The sequence below is a fragment of the Peromyscus leucopus genome, chromosome 8b, assembly GCF_004664715.2.
Source record: "Peromyscus leucopus breed LL Stock chromosome 8b, UCI_PerLeu_2.1, whole genome shotgun sequence".
NCBI lineage: Eukaryota > Metazoa > Chordata > Mammalia > Rodentia > Cricetidae > Peromyscus > Peromyscus leucopus.
In genome coordinates, this window is record NC_051086.1 from 60,700,403 (window position 1) to 60,718,357 (window position 17,955).

Genomic DNA, 17,955 nt, shown 5'->3' on the forward strand with positions numbered 1-17,955 from the left:
GGCTAGGGATATAGCTCAGTTGGTAGAGTGCCTAACTAATATGTATGATGCCCTGGGTTCTAACTCCAGTACCGTATACACCAGGCATGATAGCACTTGCCTGTAATCCTTGCACTGGGAAGATCAGAAATTCCAGGTAATTCTCCTCCCAGGCTACACAGCAAGTGTGAGACCAACTGCTAAACCTGCTGACCTGAGTTTGATCCCCAGGCCCCGCATGGCGGAAGGAGAAAACAATCTCTTACAGGCTGTCTGTCCTTTGACCTCCATACGTGCACCATGGTACACACACATCATTCATGTGCATACATTAATTAAATTTTTTCAAATCTGATTTTACCTGCACCAGCTTGTCTGGTTAAAATAACAATTTATGGGGCCAGTGAGATAATTTGGTCACTAAAGTTGCACCAAGCCTGGCAACCTGAGTTCTATCCCAGGACCCATGTGTGGAAGGAGAGAACTGACTTCTGCACCTCTCACACACACTGGATAAATAAACGTAATTTTAAAAATGACATGTATACTTTGAGTGTTTCTATAAGGAAATCCAGAGCTGCCTCCCAGTCCACCTCATGTGTATCTACTGTTATCCATAGCTTTGTGTGTTTAGTGTTCCTCCTCAATCTCAGTTGACTAACTCTAGACTGTGGTCCATTTAAATGTTAGTTCCTCTTAGTGTCTCATAAGTGAATTTGATTTCAAAACTTTTCTTCATGGAACATAAAGTGAACAACAGTATGGCTTGTGTCTTTGGCGTCAGAATGATAGCATTGCATTCCGATTGTGTCAGTTCTAACAAAGAAGCTTTAATTTAGCCACATCCACTGTTTTTACTTCCCTAGCTTTTCTTAGGAATATCAGAACAGAGGCAGAAAGCTAGGTTTATAACTTAGTTGGTGGAGTGTTTGCCCAGAATCCTTGAAGCCCTGGGTCCTATCTCCAGCACCACAGAAACAGCATGATGGTAGATACCTGTAATCTTAGCCCTTGTGAGGTGGAAGCAGAAGGCCCAGTTAAGAGTTATCCTTGACTATGTAAGTTAGAAGCCAGCCTGGGATACTTGAGGCTGTCTTTATTTAATTTGATTGATTGACTTGATTTTTGAGACAGTAGGAGTAGAGCATACATCTCACCAGGGGAGAGCAATGTCTCCATCTTCCACCGTTGATTTCCCATCCCTTGTGCTGTCCTGGCATAGGCAGCATATGCATGGCAAATATTTCAAATGATTGTTGCCTGGAAACCATTTTGCTTTGTTTTTGCTTGATTTATACAGTGATTTTTTTTGACTTATTAAGAAATTTTCCCTTGGCCGGGCGTTGGTGGCGCACGCCTTTAATCCCAGCACTCGGGAGGCAGAGCCAGGCGGATCGCTGTGAGTTCGAGGCCAGCCTGGGCTACCAAGTGAGCTCCAGGAAAGGCGCAAAGCTACACAGAGAAACCCTGTCTCGAAAAACCAAAAAAAAAAGAAAAAAGAAAAAAAGAAATTTTCCCAACAGTCAAAGTAGAAAATAAGTCCCAGAAATTTTTTGAGTCAGTTTTAGTAGCCATCACCATGTGATGTGACATTTTACTTCAGATATTTAAACAGAGGGATAGTAACCACGCTGCCATTATCACACTAGCAGGTAAGCCCTTAACTTCATCGAAGACCCTGTTTACATTCCAATTTTCTGAAGGCACTTTGAATGCATTAACAATGAATTAAAACTTTTAAAAACCAAGAAGCTTCTGAAAAAGGAATCTTTAATTGTTGAAGGTAAAGAAGAAGCTGAAGCAGAGGCGGGTAGATTGCTCTGAGTTTGAGGCCAGCCTAGACTATATAATGAGTCCCAGGACAGCCGGAGCTACATAGACAGTCCCTGTCTTTAAAAAATAAAAAATAAAGGATGGGGCTGGAGAGATGGCTCAGAGGTTAAGAGCACTGCTTGTTCTTCCAAAGGTCCTGAGTTCAATTCCCAACAACCACATGGTGGCTCACAACCATCTGTAATGAGCCTCTTCTGGCTTGTAGGGATTTGTGCAGACAGAACACTGTATATATAATTAATAAATAAATAAATAAATAAATAAATCTTTTTAAAAAAAAATGATAGATAGATAAATAAAGGATTAGAGAGATGGCTCTTCCATTGAGAATGCTAGCTGCTCTTGTGGAGGACCCAAGTTCAGTTCCAGCACCCACATAGCTGCTCACAACCATCTGTAATTCTAGTTCCAAGGGATCTGATACCCTCCAAAGGCACCGGGTATACATACATGTGATGCCCTTCCATACATGCAAACTAAACACTCGTACACATAAAATAATCTAAGAAGCTGACATGGGGGCATAGGCCTGTACTCTCAGAATTCAAGAGGCTGAGGAAGGAGGATTTATGTGAGTTCAAGCCTACTCTACATAGCAAACTCTATCTAGAAAAAAATAAAATAAGAAACAAAAGGAGACAGCCCCTAAAATGGCTTTGTGGGTAAAGGTGCTTGCCACATAAAGTGATAAACTGAATTCAATCCGTGGAGCCCACATAAGGGTAGATAAAGAAAAACAACTCCACAGAGTTGTCCATGACCTCTACACATACACACACACACACACACACACACACACACACACACACACACAAACCACACACACACTAATAGTAATAATAATAGTAGTGGTAGTAATAATAGTAATAATAAATCAGGAGTAGGGGAGGGAAAAAAATCCTGTCACATACAGATATACAAACATCTGTTTATATATGTAAATATCTGTTACAAACAGATACTCATTTGCACAGAGCCGGTAATTTCCCCTGGATAATACTAATAGTTTGCTTGTGCAAATTTTATGTATGAGATGAGTGTTCACATTCATGTTCCTCATTTGCCCCTCTTCAGTTTATAGAATATATTTTGGCAATTGTTATAAATTCTGCTCATAGAAACACATTACAAGGGTAATAATCATTTACCATGTATCATGCACTAATTCACATTCATAATTTCATAAGATTCTTTCCTTTTTAGGTGATTAAAAAATGTTATTCAAGACTATTGAGATAAAGCTGGGAAACCTCAGTATAGAATTGGGCTTAATTGTAAATCCAGCATGGACAGGCAGGAATTCATAGCCAAACAGCAGAGTTGAGTCCTGTAGATGAAGGCTGCTGAGCGGAAATATAAAAGATAAGTGAAGGACCGAGACTAAATTGACAAAAGGAAGGAAAGAAGGGAGGGAGGGAGGGAGAGAGAGAGAGAGAGAGAGAGAGAGAGAGAGAGAGAGAGAGAGAGAGAGAGAGAGAGAGAGAGAGAGAGAAAGAAAGAAAGAAAGAAAGAAAGAAAGAAAGAAAGAAAGAAAGAAAGAAAGAAAGAAAGAAAGAAAGAGGGAAAATGGGGAGTTGGTAAAAATCTGTGAGCTAGGCAGCAGTGCACTATCATGCGAGCCTGAGGACATGAATTCGGATACCCAACACCCGTGTAGGAAAAGCCACACAGGACAGCATGTGCCTGTAATCCCAGTGCTGGCCAGCCAGTCTAGACAAAATGATCTTTGGGTTCAGTGAAGAGACCCTGTCTCAAACAATAAAGCAAATATTCAGGCTAGAGGAAGGTACCCAGAATTGACCTCTAGTCTCTACAGATCCAAGCACAGGTGGGTGCACCACACACATACACACAGAAATGAAACAAATGTAGTTTAAAAATCCTGAACTATCCTAAATTATCAGGGTTAGAGGACAGAGGGGAAGATATGAAAGGAAAGCTAATCAGTTAACACCTTTGTGCCAAATTAACTTAATAGATTTTGAAACCTAGACTGAATTCTAGAGAGCAGACCACTAGGCTGTACACCATATTCTCATTATAAATGCATTTTTCTGGACTGTTCACCCCAGCCAATCAAGAAACAATGAGTCCTTCATACAGACTGACCTCCTGTCTCATATCCTCCGCCTGCTTCTCATTAGTTCACTCTTTCCTGTAGTCAGTGTGGATTCTTTCCCTCTCAAATTTTTCAGTATAAACATGTGGTGGTTTGAGTAAGAATGTTTCCTATAGGCTCAGGTATTTGAAAACTTGGTCCCCAGTTTGTATTTTGTTTGAGAAATTAGTCATGCCTAACTAGAGGAAGTTCATGGGGAACAAACTTTGAGGGTTTATAGCCTCTGTGCTTCCTGCCTGTAGATAGAAATGGGATCTGAGCTTCCTGCTCTAGCTAACTGCTGGCATGCATCCCCCATTATGGACTCTCCTTCTGGAACCCTAAAGCCTAAATCAGCTCTTCCTTCTATGAGTTACAAAAAGTAACTATTACAATATGCTTTCACTCTGAGGCCCAGCAGGCATGTTTCCATCTGCTACCTCACTTCCCTGCAGGTGGTTGAAAAACTTACCCATAGATAAGATCAATAGGCCTTTTATTTCAGAGAACCCTCAGTATCAAGTTTTGGCTTAAAATGATTTAGAGGATTTTAGTTGAGGATAGGCCAAGGTGATGGTGTATCACTTGGAAGATGGTAGAGGATGAAAAACACAGTTAGATGTCAAGGAGTATCGAGTAGGGATGATGTAGACTCCAGATAAACAAATTTAGTGGGGGTTCTTGCTAAAGTTTAATTTTGCAAGTAATTGCACAGATAGATCTAGGACAAAGTCCAAGAGCCTAACTAAAGCTTGGTGAAACAAAGAATCTTTACCAGGAGAAACGGATTTGATAAGAATGATTATTACCGCCGGGCGGTGGTGGCGCACGCCTTTAATCCCAGCACTTGGGAGGCAGAGGCAGGTGGATCTCTGTGAGTTCGAGGCCAGCATGGGCTACCAAGTGAGTTCCAGGAAAGGCGCAAAGCTACATAGAGAAACTCTGTCTCGAAAAACCAAAAAAAAAAAAAAAAAGAATGATTATTACCTTACCCTAAAGCTTATGGAGATAGGTAAGTACATATAGATACATAGACTATATAAGACAGATAAATACATATATATTTTTATAAAGTATTATGTATATAGTTTATAATATATATAAGTACTATATATTTCAATAAAATACACATCTATAGCATTTTGAGTTTGACCAACTTAATGTATATTTATAGTGACTTATATACTTATCCTGTATATAATGTTCATTTTATTTTTATTGAAAATAATTTTTTTCATATAAAATATTCTGATGACAATTTCCTCTCCCTCATCTCCTTCCATCCAACTCCACATCTTCTTTATCTCTCTTTAAAACGAATCAGAATAAATAAAAAGAAAAAACAATGAAAATGCACAAGAAACACAGACATACACACACACAAAAGAAATCAATGAAAACACAAAATCAGAAACCATAATATAAGCAAAAGACCAGTTAGGTTAAGTTTTGTTTGTTTGTTTGTTTGTTTTAAAAAAAAAAAAGCCTAAACAAAAGCAATATGAGATTCCCCCACAAAAAAAAAAAATCTACAAAAATACCATTGAGTTCATTTTATGTTGGCCATCTACTACTGGGCATGAGTCCTGCCTTAAGTGTGGTTCGTATACCCAGTTATAAGATTCTTAAAACAACATAGGTATTATTTTATACCCCCCATTAATTTAGTATTATATCAAAGATTTTATAGTTAATATTTGAGTTGAATTTTGAAGTTAGGTCTCCCAACTATCACCTTTTTGCCTTGGTAGCATGCTATGAGATGCTGGTTAAAAAAAAAAAAAAAAGATTAAATGATTTAAAAATTCTCTAAATTCCTTGTTTCTTTATTATCTGTTGACCTCAGGCTGTAAGATTGGAAAGTACTTACCAAAATCGAACACGCTATATGGTGGTGGTTTCAACTAATGGTAGACAAGACACAGAAGAAAGCATTGTCCTGGGAATGGATTTTTCTTCTAATGACAGGTATGGTACCATTAAAAAATGGGGGAGGAACATGAAAACTACCTTTTAATTAACCTAGTATAGTTATTTGAACTATTACAAAAATGTCTTGCATAATTATGCTTTTAAAATTAAAAATAAAATTAGACAAGAAAGTAAGAGGATGAAGGGTGTGTGTGTGTGTGTGTGTGTGTGTGTGTGTGTGTGTAGACCAGGCTGAGGTCACCCTGCCTCTGCCTCCCAAGTGCTAGGACTAAAGGTGTGTGAGTCACCATGCCCGGCTTGTATTCTTGATATACGTCTTGGTCACTGTTGTATTGCTGAGAAGAGACACCATGACCACAGCAACTCTTATAAAAGAAAGCATTTAATTGGGGCTTACTTACAGTTTCAGAGGTTTAGTCCATTATCATCATGGCAGGGAGCATGGCAGCACTCAGGCAGACATGGTGCTGGAGAAGTAGCTGAGAGTTCTATATCCAGATCCATAGGCAGCAGGAAGAGAGAGCCACTGGGCCTGAAACCTCAAAGCCCACCCCCCAGTAACTCATTTCTTCCAACAAGACCACACCTACTCCAACAAGGGCCATACCTCCTAATCCTTCTCAAGTAGTGCCACTTCCTGATGACCTAGCAAGTATATGAGCCTATGGGGGCCATTCTTATTCAAACTACCACAATATTTATGTTTATGGATTGATTGATATATATATATATATATATATATATATATATATATATATATGAAAGTGTCACAGTAAAACCCATTATCTTTTATAGTGAGTATGTGGTAATGAAGTTTTAAGTTAAATAATTCATGACAGCCTGAGAAGATGATTCAGTTGGTTAAGTATTTGCCATGCAAGCTTGAGTTCAATCCCTAGCATTGGTGAAAAATCTAGACACAGCAGCATGTGCCTATAATCCCAGCACTGAGTAAGTAGAGACAGAGTAATCCCTGGGACTAGCTGGCTGGCAGATGGCCAGCCAGGGAGCCAACCTAGCCAAATCTGTGAGAACCAAGTTCAGTGAGAAACTATGTCTCTAAAGTGAAGAGCAATTGAGGAAGATACCCAAGGTTGATGTCTGGCCTCCACATGCACCCCATAAACATATGAACACATGTATACACACACACAGAAAAATCAAGGCATAAAACTAGAAAATAAGTCTTGGCCATGATCTTCAAAGACAAGCACACTTGCTAAATGTCTTGGGCTATTTCTAATTTACTATTTTTATTCCTTACCTTTCTCTCATTACTAGGTACTAATGATAATAATTAAGCAAATGGGGGAAATGTTGCTTTTTCCTGTTAGTCTAATTCTTTCCATCAGTGATTCTCTACTTTGGTAATCCTAGGGTACATGCCTTTCTTGATAATGTACCAATGGTCCTGGGTTTACAAATCAGGTGTACTTTGATTCCTGTAATTAAAGATACCTCTGACAGAACCTAGATTTTTGTTGTTGTTGTTGTTTTGGGGCTTTCAGGGGTTGTATCCTAAAGGCTTAAGTCTTTTCTGTTCTATTTTTCTACTCTTTCTGAAGAACCTTTGGGAAGACTATGGAATGTGGCTGCTAAGCAGATCTTTACACTCTGAGATAATAAGCCTCAGGAAATCCTGTCAGATGTCTCAAACCATGACTTCCTGGTTCAGGACTAGAATGGAACTGTGCAGTAGCTAGGGGTGTGACCCAGGCCTGGGGAAATTTATCCACCAAAAAAAAAAAAAAAATGTTTGTAGCAGGATTTCTATTGAATCTCGTCCTGATTTTGTAGAGAGGCAGGGAGATCCCAGGATCACTAGAAAGTTCCCAAACCCAGCCTTTACCCTAGTTTGTACATTTGTACATAGAAACTGTCTTGGTTTGCTTTGTGTTGCTGTGATAAAGCTCTGACAGAAACAGACTTGGTGAGATAGCTGAGTGGGTAGTACGACTGCTGCCCAGCCTGACACCCCAAGTTCAGGTCCCTGAGACCCACATGGTGGAGAGAACCAACTCCCTCAAGTTGTCCTCTTCCTACCTCCAACATGCTACCCCATGCACACAAAACAAAATCATTAAAAACAACTTGGGGAGGAAAGATTTCAGCTTACAGGTTACAGTCCAACATCAAGGGGAGGCAGGGCAAGAATCTAGAGTCAGGAACAGAACAGAGACCACAGAGACCAATGCTGCTTGCTTACTTGCTCCCAGGCTCACATGCCCACAATAGGCTAGCACCTTCTGCATCAATCAGCAATCAAGAAAATGCCCCTATAGGCAAGCTGACAGAATAATCCAATCAAGGCAACTATTCAGTTGAGTTTCATTCCCACTTCCCAGATGTGTCAAGTTGATTTTATAAATAAATAAATAAATAAATGAATAAGACAGAGGTCAACTTAGGGAATGACTTCTGAGTTCACGAAAATGACAGGGCCAGAGCTGTGACTTGTACACCAGTTACAGCATTTACTTATATGCTCTGAACTTACAGAGGCTTGGCAACCACTTGTAGGAAGCTTTCTCTTGAAGTTTTGACTTCTGATGTTTTCCCTAAATAACAGGCCTTTTAGTAAGAAAGCACTTATTTTGTGAGAAGAGTGGCATGCTCCAGTAATTCCAGCACTCCAGAAACAGAGTCAGGAGAATTGCCAAGAAGTTGAGGCCAGCCTGGTCTATGTAGTAAGTTTCAGACCATCTGGCGCTATATATAACAAGATTGTCTCAAGGAGGAGGAAGTGGGAAACTACCTATGTTTCCACATTGGAATTTTATGATCTCTGATTTGGACTTTTACCTGTCTGGACCTATAGTGTCTAGTACATTTGCCACTAGACACCTGTAGCTTTTTAAGTAAATAAAGACTAAAATAATGATATATTTAAAAAATGTTCTTTCATAACTAGTCATATTTCATATACTTAGTAGTCATGTGTGATTAACAGCTCCCATATGGGACAGCATATGTGTACAGAATATTTCCATTATTGCAGAAAATTCAGTTAAACAGAATTACTGTGGCCATGTTTCCTTTGTTTAGTTCCCCCGACCCCTCCCTTGAAAACCTGTAGATGTCAGGCATGGTGATGCAGGCCTTTAGTCCCAGCACTCTGGAGGCAGAGGCAGGAGATTCTTTGTGAGTTTGAGGCCAGCCTGATCTACAGAGTTCCAGGACAGCCAGGACTACAAAGAGAAACCCTATCTAAAAAAAAAAAAAAAGACAAAAGGAAAAGAAAACCTAGGACAGGAACTACAAGTGCATGGAAACTTGAGCTGAGACTTCCTTCCCCTGGAGACTGGAGGCAGTAACTACAGATTCTGACTCCAGAGTGTCAACCATCAGATGGCTGGGCCGACTTTCCATGGGTGCCTAGTAATTTATCCTCGGCAAATCACATCAGTTTGTTCTATTAGTCTATCTAGATCATACCTGGCAGATGCCATTGCACTGATCAAATTTTAGTGTCTCAGAAACAAACTGGGACATGAAGAGCTAGAAATTAGTTTCTTTTCGTTAAGCCTAGCATTGTAAAACCTTATATGTCTTCTGTTTGAGTGAACCTGTTGACAGTAAAAGAAAGGCTTTGACTTCAGAATACTAGTGCTCAGTTACTCTCAGTTACTTTTAAAGGAATTTGTATCATTTCATATATCCAGATACGAAAATAACTGTGTTTTAAAACAATATTAAATCAGCCAGGCAATGGTGGTGCACACCTTTAATCCCAGCACTTGGGAAGCAGAGGTAGGTGGATCTCTGTGAGTTCCGAGGCCAGCCTGGTCTACAAAGCAAGTTCCAGGACAGCCAAAGCTGTTATTTAGAGAAACCCTGTCTTGAAAAACCAAACCAAATCAAAACAAACAAACAAAAACAACACTATTTAGTCAAAGTAGAAGCCAGATTGTTTGATAAGTACAAAGTAGTGATGTAGCCAATTCATTTAGCTTATTTTGAGAACTGTACTATAGTTTAAGTTAAAAAGTATCCTAATAATGCAGTGTAACCTTGTTTTTCAAAATATACTATATGTGCTTCAGGTTATAAAATAGCAGAACTTTGTGATCTGGTGCTTGTTTGTTGCTCCTCAGCTTCCCCCGCCCCTTGGGAAAGATTCTCACTATGAAGCCCAGGATTTCCTTGAACTCAAAATTCTCTTGCCTCAGTCTCCTGAGTACTGGAATTATATACGTATATCACCATATCTAACTCTGGGGTTTTGTTGTTGTTTGTTTAGGGGTGTGTGTATGTGTCCAAGCACATGTATGTGCAAACACCACATGCATTGCAGGTGCCCATGCAGGCTAGAAGAATGTTAGATCTCCTGGAGCTGAGGAACAGGCAGTTGTGAACTGCCTGACCTGGTTGCTGGGACCTGAATTCAGGTTCTCTGCAAGAACAACAAGCACTATTAGCCAATGAGCCATCTCTCTGGACTCTGGTTTTGGATTGTTGTTGTCGTTTTCTGTGTTGGTTTGATTTTAGGTGGTTGGGGTGGTTGGGGTTTTGGGTTTGTTATAGCTTTTTTTTTTTGGTTTGGTTTGGTTTGGTTTGGTTTTGGGTTTTTGGGTTTTGTTTTTTGGTTTTGGGTTTTTTGAGACAGGGTTTCTCTGTGTAGCTTTGACGCCTTTCCTGGAACTCACTCTGTAGCCCAGGCAGACCTCAAACTCACAGAGATCCGCCTGCCTCTGCCTCCCGAGTGCTGGGATTAAAGGCGTGCACCACCACCACCACCACCACCACCACCACCACCACCACCTGGCGAAACACCTAATCATAATTTAATTCCAGTAGCTAAAATTGAAATTGAATGTGTCAGAGTTTGGGGCACCTGTGTTTTAAATTATAATGTCTCCTTGATTCCTTGATTAACTGTTAGAGAGGGATCTTAAATATTTATATTTTCTTTCTCCTTCTGGGTTTTTTTTTTTGTGGGGGGTGGGGGGCCAGGGAGAGCAACAGGGTGCCACTCTATAAGCCAATGCCTGAAACACACTCTAACTCAGACTGACCTTGAGCTCACAATCCTCCTGCCTCACCCTCCCATGTACCTTGTGTCACCATGCCTAGCTTTATTCTAAATCTTCTTTTAAAGATTTGTTTTCTTAATTTTATTTTGTGTGTATGGGTGTTTTGCCTGCATGTATGTCTATGCGTTGTGTGAATGTAGTGCCCACAGAGTCCAGAAGAAGGTGTTGGATCCTCTGGAATTAGAATTATAGACAGTTGTGAGCTGTTATATGGTATCTTTTTAAATTAAGATATATCATCCTCCCCCTCCTTTTTCCTCCTTCTAACCACTTCCTGTGATGATAGGTTCTATTACCTATGTTTAAAGATAAAGAACCTAAGGCTGAGAGGAGTTAAGTAACTGGTCAGAGGCGTTCTAAATAGAAATTATTGTTGTTTAGGCACCCTTATATATGTTTTTATACACTTGATCTTAAAACAATGCAATAAAGGTTATTTTGTCCCTCTTTTATAGATGAAGAGACCAACACAAAGCAATTAAGTAATTTGTTTAAGACTGCATAGTTAAAGGCTGAGGTGTAGATCAGAGGCAGAGAGCTCTTATCTAGCATGTCCAAGGCCCTGGGAGAAAGGTTACTAGAACTCAGTTCCAGAGTCCATCTGACTGATAGCCTATGATCTTAACCACTCCGTGTCCCACTCCCACACCGTGTTCTTTCTGCTCTACTGCTGTCTCTAGACATATTGGCAGGGAGCAGATGAAGGATCCTTTGGAAAATGACCAGAAGCAGGAAGTAGTTTAAGACATATCCTTAGAAAGGGGCAGAAGAGACGGCTAAGCAGAATATACATTTTTCTTGCAGAAAACCCAAGCACGCTTCCCAGCATCAACAGTGGTTGCCCATAACTCTAGCTCCAGGAGATATGAAGCCTTTGGCCTCCACAGGCATCTGCACTCATGTGCACATGCCCACACACAGCTATGTGTACACATTCATGTATCTTCAAAAAGATTTCTTGTGTGTGAGAGATAGAAGTCTTATATATCACCCTGGCTGGCCTGGAACTTACTGTTGTAGAGTAGACTGGCCTCACAAAGATCTGCTGCCTCTGCTTCCCAAGTACTGGAATTAAAGGTGTGTGCTACCATACCTAACAAAACTAAAAACTTTAAAGATCCTGAAGAAGAGAAAGGGACAAAAATGGTAAAGGTTGTCCAGAGAAGTGGAGTCACAGAGCATACAATAATTGGTCAGGAGACCAGGGCTTCCTGCACTAGCCTATTCTATTCGCTTAGAGCCAGTTTCCTTCCTAGGCTGATGTGTAGTTGACCCCAGGGCCTTACAAGTACTCTACCTCTGAGTTGCAACCCTATGGTGATATTTTATTTGTACTGAAATGTGATTTTATTTCTATGTTAATAAATAAAGTTGCCTGGGGGTCAGAGCTAATAGCAAGCCATAGCAGAGCTGGGCATTTGTGGCACACGCCTTTAATCCCAGCACTTGGTAGGCAGAGCTAGGTAGCTCTCTGTGTGTTTAAAGATACAGCCAGCATTGGAGACACACGCCTTTCATCTCAATACCGACCATAGAAGATCTGGAGGTCTGTACAAGCAGGCAGTCATGTGGTTGGGTTTACAACCAATGAGAAGGCAGAACAGAAAGTCTATATAAAGACAAACAGACAGGAAGTAGCTCTCTTTTGGAGAGGTCTCTTGGCTGAAGAGGCTAGCTGCAGCAGGCGGGTAAGGCTCTTAGCTCTGATCTCTTGGCTTTCTTCTTTGCATTGGTTCTGTGTTTCTTATTTAATAAGACGGTTGGTTACATCTACATAACCCCCAGAACCTGGAGCAGTATTTTAGTATACCATAGTAGGACCACCTATTTGTTGGTTGCTGATGTCTCTATTCTACATTTCAACCAGCTAGGTCAGTACATAGCATTATTTTGTCAGGTGTGATACCATGTAATCTCAAGGTAGAGAATGCTGAGACAAGAGAATTTTGAGTTCAAGGCCAGTCTGGACTACACAGTGAGACTCTCTTAAAACAAACAAAATAAGACTGTGGAGAGGTGGCTCAGAAGTTAAAAGAGTACTGGCTCCTCTTCCAGAGGACCCAGGTTCAATTCCCAGCACCCATATGACAGCTCACAGTCATCTGTAACTCCAGTCCCGGGGAATCCAACACCCCCTTCTGGCTTCCACAGGTACCAGGCACACAAATGGTTCGCAGAAATACATGCAGGCAGAATACACATAAAATAAAAATAAAATTTAATAAAAAGTGTTTTAAATCTCATTTAAACACACATATACACACATACAAGACTAAGTACTCTTTCATTTAAATTGTATTTTTTATTTCTCTAACTTAATAACTATCCATGACTTAGTTCTGTACATTTTTAATTCCTTTCAAGACTGGGTATTCCTAGTGTTCAGTAAATCTTAGAATTGAATAAGTCATTTATTCCAAGACCTTGAGCAATTAACAATAGTTCTTGACATTAGAACTAATCCTTGAGGGCAGCTGTGGCGGTGTGTACCTGTAATCCCAGCACTTGGGAGGTGAAGGTTGAAGGATCAGGATTTCAAGGCCAGCCTCTGCTTTGTTGTGCGTTTGAGGCCAGCCTGGGCTGTATGAGACTTTGTTCATGCCTCTTAACCCCTGAAAAAATAAAAATATATAATGCTTGGAATTGAGTTGGATTTTGTATCCTGGGTTGAGACCTACCAAATGCAAGTCAGCAGTAATTACTTGGATTTTTTAAGATAGTAGCTACTTATAAGACAATACGGGAAGTTCAGTCAATAAATTTTCTTTGTCAAATATATAAGGAATAGCTGGCCATCCCTTTTAAAGTACTCCTGAGAACATATATGGGATTAATAGTAATAGGATAGAAATTTCTCTACTCTAACATTGATAACACATTTTATTGCTTGGAGGTTTATCCCTTGTGTTAAAAGTTAGTAAATGGTGACTGCTTCCTAGGATAACAGGAAGTAACTTAATGATTATTCCTTGTCTTGCAGTAGCACTTGTACCATGGGCTTAGTCTTGCCTCTCTGGAGTGATACCCTAATTCATTTGGATGGTGACGGGTAAGAGCTTTCTCTTTCTTCCTCCTCCCACAGAAAGCCCAGGGGTGTGGGCTCATCTCAGTCTTAGTGGCTCATTCATTCAGCTGAATGGGAGGCCCAGTGTGCCCAACTGAACTGACATGTCGGCAGCTCAGAGGCCTTTTAAACTGCCGTTTTGTAAGTAGAATAAAGTACAACTTGCCAGGGTCTCTCACTTTTGTTCTTCTAAGCTGACTATGGTAGGAAGCCAGACAAAGAAGTAGTAGTTTGTTTCTCACTCTTTAATGTGAACATGTGGGACTGCTCTTGCAGTGTTCTCCCAAAGGATGATGTGTTCTGTTTCAAATAACCTCTGTGGCTTCTGCCAGCTGTCAGCCTGCTGTGTAACCCCTTTCCTGAGCCAGTTCCTTCCAGTCAGCCACCCCCACCTCCTGGTGTTTGTAGAATGTGTTCCCAAGAGACCAAAATGTTTACTCCAATTTATAAACCCAGGTCAGGTTTGCTCTGAATCAAAAGACTTCCAAATAGAAATATATATATCAGGACAACTTAATTTTGCCTAGTAGATAAAGTCAATTTATTGATGCTTTTCTTTATTTAAATTTATTTTTGAGAATTTGTTGTTGTTGTTTTTTTGAGAATTTTATAATGAGTACTGTATTTATATAATTCTCACCCTCTCCCAAACTCCTCTTACGTTCCCCCACTTCCTCTCAAATTCATGACTACTTCATCTTGAATTATTATTTCATGCATATGTATATATAACTACAGTTTGCTGAGTTCATTTAGTATTGCTCATATGTGTATGTGTTTAGATATGACCACTTGGAACTGGATTACCTAGCAGATAAGCCTTGTCCCTGGAGAAGGCCGATTGTCCTCCTCTCAGCTGCCATGTTGGAACTTTTCAGTCACATCCTACTTCTAGTTAACTTCCAGATGACATACTGATTATTTCTTCTATTTAATCTGTCAGCAGGTATAGCAAACCTGAAATACCTGACCCGTATTTGTGGACTTTTATCTCTTTGTTCTCTTTTGCTCTTAGTGGGTTCAGCGTATCAACAGATAACAGAGTTCACATATTCAAACCAGTATCTGTGCAAGCAATGTGGTAAGATGGCTTTTGATATCTCTATAAAACCGTGTTGTTTTTTTAAAGTAGTTCCACAAAAAAAGTTCTTTAACATTATTAAAATAATGCTTTGTGAAAGAAGTAGAATTTGAAATGATACAATTCCCTATTTATATACATACTGTATATGTAGAGGATTTGTGTGTGATCTGTGTGGTAACCATAATTAAAGTAGCCTGGAAATGCAGTTTTTACAATGTCACAGTGGAAAGCTTTGTGCATTCGTGAAAAAGTAAAATTCAGAGGTAATTTGGGGCTTTAGAAGAGATGCTAATGGGTTAGAGAACCTGTTAGAACTGTGTTTCACACTGACCATGCTTAGTGTGAGAGCCAAGTCTAGACATTTTACTGCTATGCACTAGCTTTTTTGGTTTCCTAGGATAATCAGAGATAGCCTTGACAATGTTACATTGTAGATAGATACATTTCCTTTTAAAGTACTGACAGTTGTTTGTGTAATACAAATAAAGCCTAAAGAAACCATTGTTAATAACCATCCATTTACTGACACTTTCAAGTTATTCACTGTGTTCCAATGCTTCACATGGCTTATATTTAATCATTAAACTGGTGCCGCACAATAGTGTTGTTAGCACCCTATTGTGGATGAAAGAACTGAGGCATTGCAAGGGTTACATGTCTGGCCTAAGAAAGAGTATCTTGTTTATTTAGATAGAATAGACTCTTGTTCACTCATCTAGAAAATGATCTAATATAACCAGGGAATAATGAGACTTTCGGCTCAGCAGTCTTTAGCTTCTGGGGACTGAAATAGTTCAGTCAGTAAAGTGTCATGCAAGCATAAGGATCTGAATTCAGATCCCTAATGCCCACATAAAAAGCCAGGCATAGCAGTGCTCATCTGTACCCGGGTCACAGGGAATTGGGGAAGAAAAGGGATGGGGGACAGGCAAATCCCTGGAACTTGCTAGCCTGCCAGTCTAGCTAAGTCAATGAGATCCAGATTCAGTGAGACCTTATCTCAAATAATTGGATGGACAGCAACTGAGGAAGACATGCAACATTGACCTCTGACCTACCGGAGCACACACATACATGTGCACACACAAATCTGTTCATATGCAGTCAGACCACACACATACACACACACACACACACACACACACACACACACACACACACACACACACACACCACCACTACCACCACCACCACCAACAACAACAAATAAATAATAAATTTCTGCTTCTCTTTCCACTGCCTGTCCTATAGTAGAAGTCCCCCATAATGAGCAGAATGGAGATAAGGCAAACAAAAGAAGAAGTGAAATAAGTCTGGAAATAATCTAACCCTGCATAACAGGAGCGATAGGATTTAGGTGTGTAGAATCCTCATTGTCACTAAACAGTTGACTTTCTTATGTAGTAATTAAGGTGGGCAGGGTTTTAGATGAGCTTAGACCACATTTATAGACTTAGAGCATAGTTCACAAATGAACTTATAGAAAATTTAATGATCTCCTCAGTCAAAAGTAGCTAACCTGTCTATCCCATGGGTACCAGTAGGATGACAGTACTTTCAGATATATTTTTGAGGAGGCAGAAAAAGCAGCCTTAATTCAAGTAATAACTCAGATCAAGAATTGATGTTTACAGTAAACTCACTAGTCACAGTTCTGTTAACTTTTTTAAGAATATTGAATTGAAAGTCATAGGAGAGAAATACTAGTGATGTGGCCCCACGCATTGTTGAGACCAGATGTTTCCCTAACTGGACACTAGTGGCTGTGGCCTCCCACTCCTACACGCAGCCATTGTATCTGAAGCAGGTAACACTGAGTGTATTTTAGGGCAGTTGCAGCAGACTCTGTGAGGTATGATTATAAAGCATACATTTCCAAATGAAGAGAGCATGTGTGGAATCACTGGAATGAAACTGAAATTCTCTGAGTATTTGCCTATTTTGAGTACTAGGAAACAGTTTAGGGGACTGACAGATGGCTCAGTCAGGTAAGTGTTTGCTACACAAGCCTGGAGACTTATTCAATCTGCAATATCTACTTTAAAAAAAAAAAGGAAAAGGAAAAAAATGCTAGAGACAGGCAAATCTCTGAAGCTCATTATCCAACTAGCCTAGCCAAATTGATTAGCTCTAAGCTCAATGAGAAATTCTTTCTCAAAAAAAAAAAAAAAAAAAAAAAAAAAAAAAAATGAGCCAAGGGATTGAGGAAGACACCCAACATTGACATCTGGCTTCATGCAGGAGCATACATGCACAAGTGCCCACGTAAATTCACACAAATGTGTACACACTTCAAAAATAAAACCTGAGATTATATTTTTAAAATACTTTTAGAGAGTCTACAACTTCTTTTTTTAATTTATTATTTTTATGTATATGTGTATGTGTATGCCTGCATAAGTTTGCATGCACCATGTGCACCATGACCCAAGGAGGCCAGAAGGCGGTGTTGAATCCCCTGGAACTGGAATTATTGGCCATTGTGAGCCACCATGTAGGTGCTAGGAATCCAACCCAGGTCCTCTGCAAGAGTAGCAAACGCTCTTAACTTCTAAGCCATCTCTCCAGCCTCTACAACTTTGTTTTGTTTGTTTTAAATCTAGCTTAGCATGGGAACACACATCTTAATCCCAGTATCTAGAAGGCAAGAGGACAGAGGGTCAGGAGTTCAAGGACAGCCTTGATTATATAACAAGTTCACAGCTAGTCAGGCTACCATGAATCCTTGTCTTTAAAAAAAATTTTTTTTTTAATAATTAAAAGTAACTGGTGGGTTACCTTAACTAAACTGGTGTTGGGGGGGGATTGGGGGCTGGAGAAATGGCTCATCCATTAAGAGCATTTGTTGCTCTTGTAGAGGACCCAGGTTCAATTCCCAGTACCCCCATGGTGGTTCACAACCATCTGTAAATTCAGTTGCAGGCAATCAACT

At 39.9% G+C, this 17,955-nt stretch overlaps 1 protein-coding gene across 3 annotated transcripts in view; it reads left to right on the plus strand.

Moving 5' to 3' along the window:
- Window positions 1-17,955, plus strand: part of Ssh2 (slingshot protein phosphatase 2) — a 257,691-nt gene that overhangs the window by 199,051 nt on the left and 40,685 nt on the right. For 2 of the 3 annotated variants that reach the window (XM_028866803.2, XM_028866804.2), the window contains 3 exons: window positions 5,757-5,878; window positions 13,856-13,924; window positions 14,955-15,020. In XM_028866803.2, the coding sequence (XP_028722636.1) occupies window positions 5,757-5,878; window positions 13,856-13,924; window positions 14,955-15,020 (257 nt within the window). The remainder of the gene's footprint in view (window positions 1-5,756; window positions 5,879-13,855; window positions 13,925-14,954; window positions 15,021-17,955) is intronic. The other variant, XM_037201496.1, reaches the window with a different exon arrangement.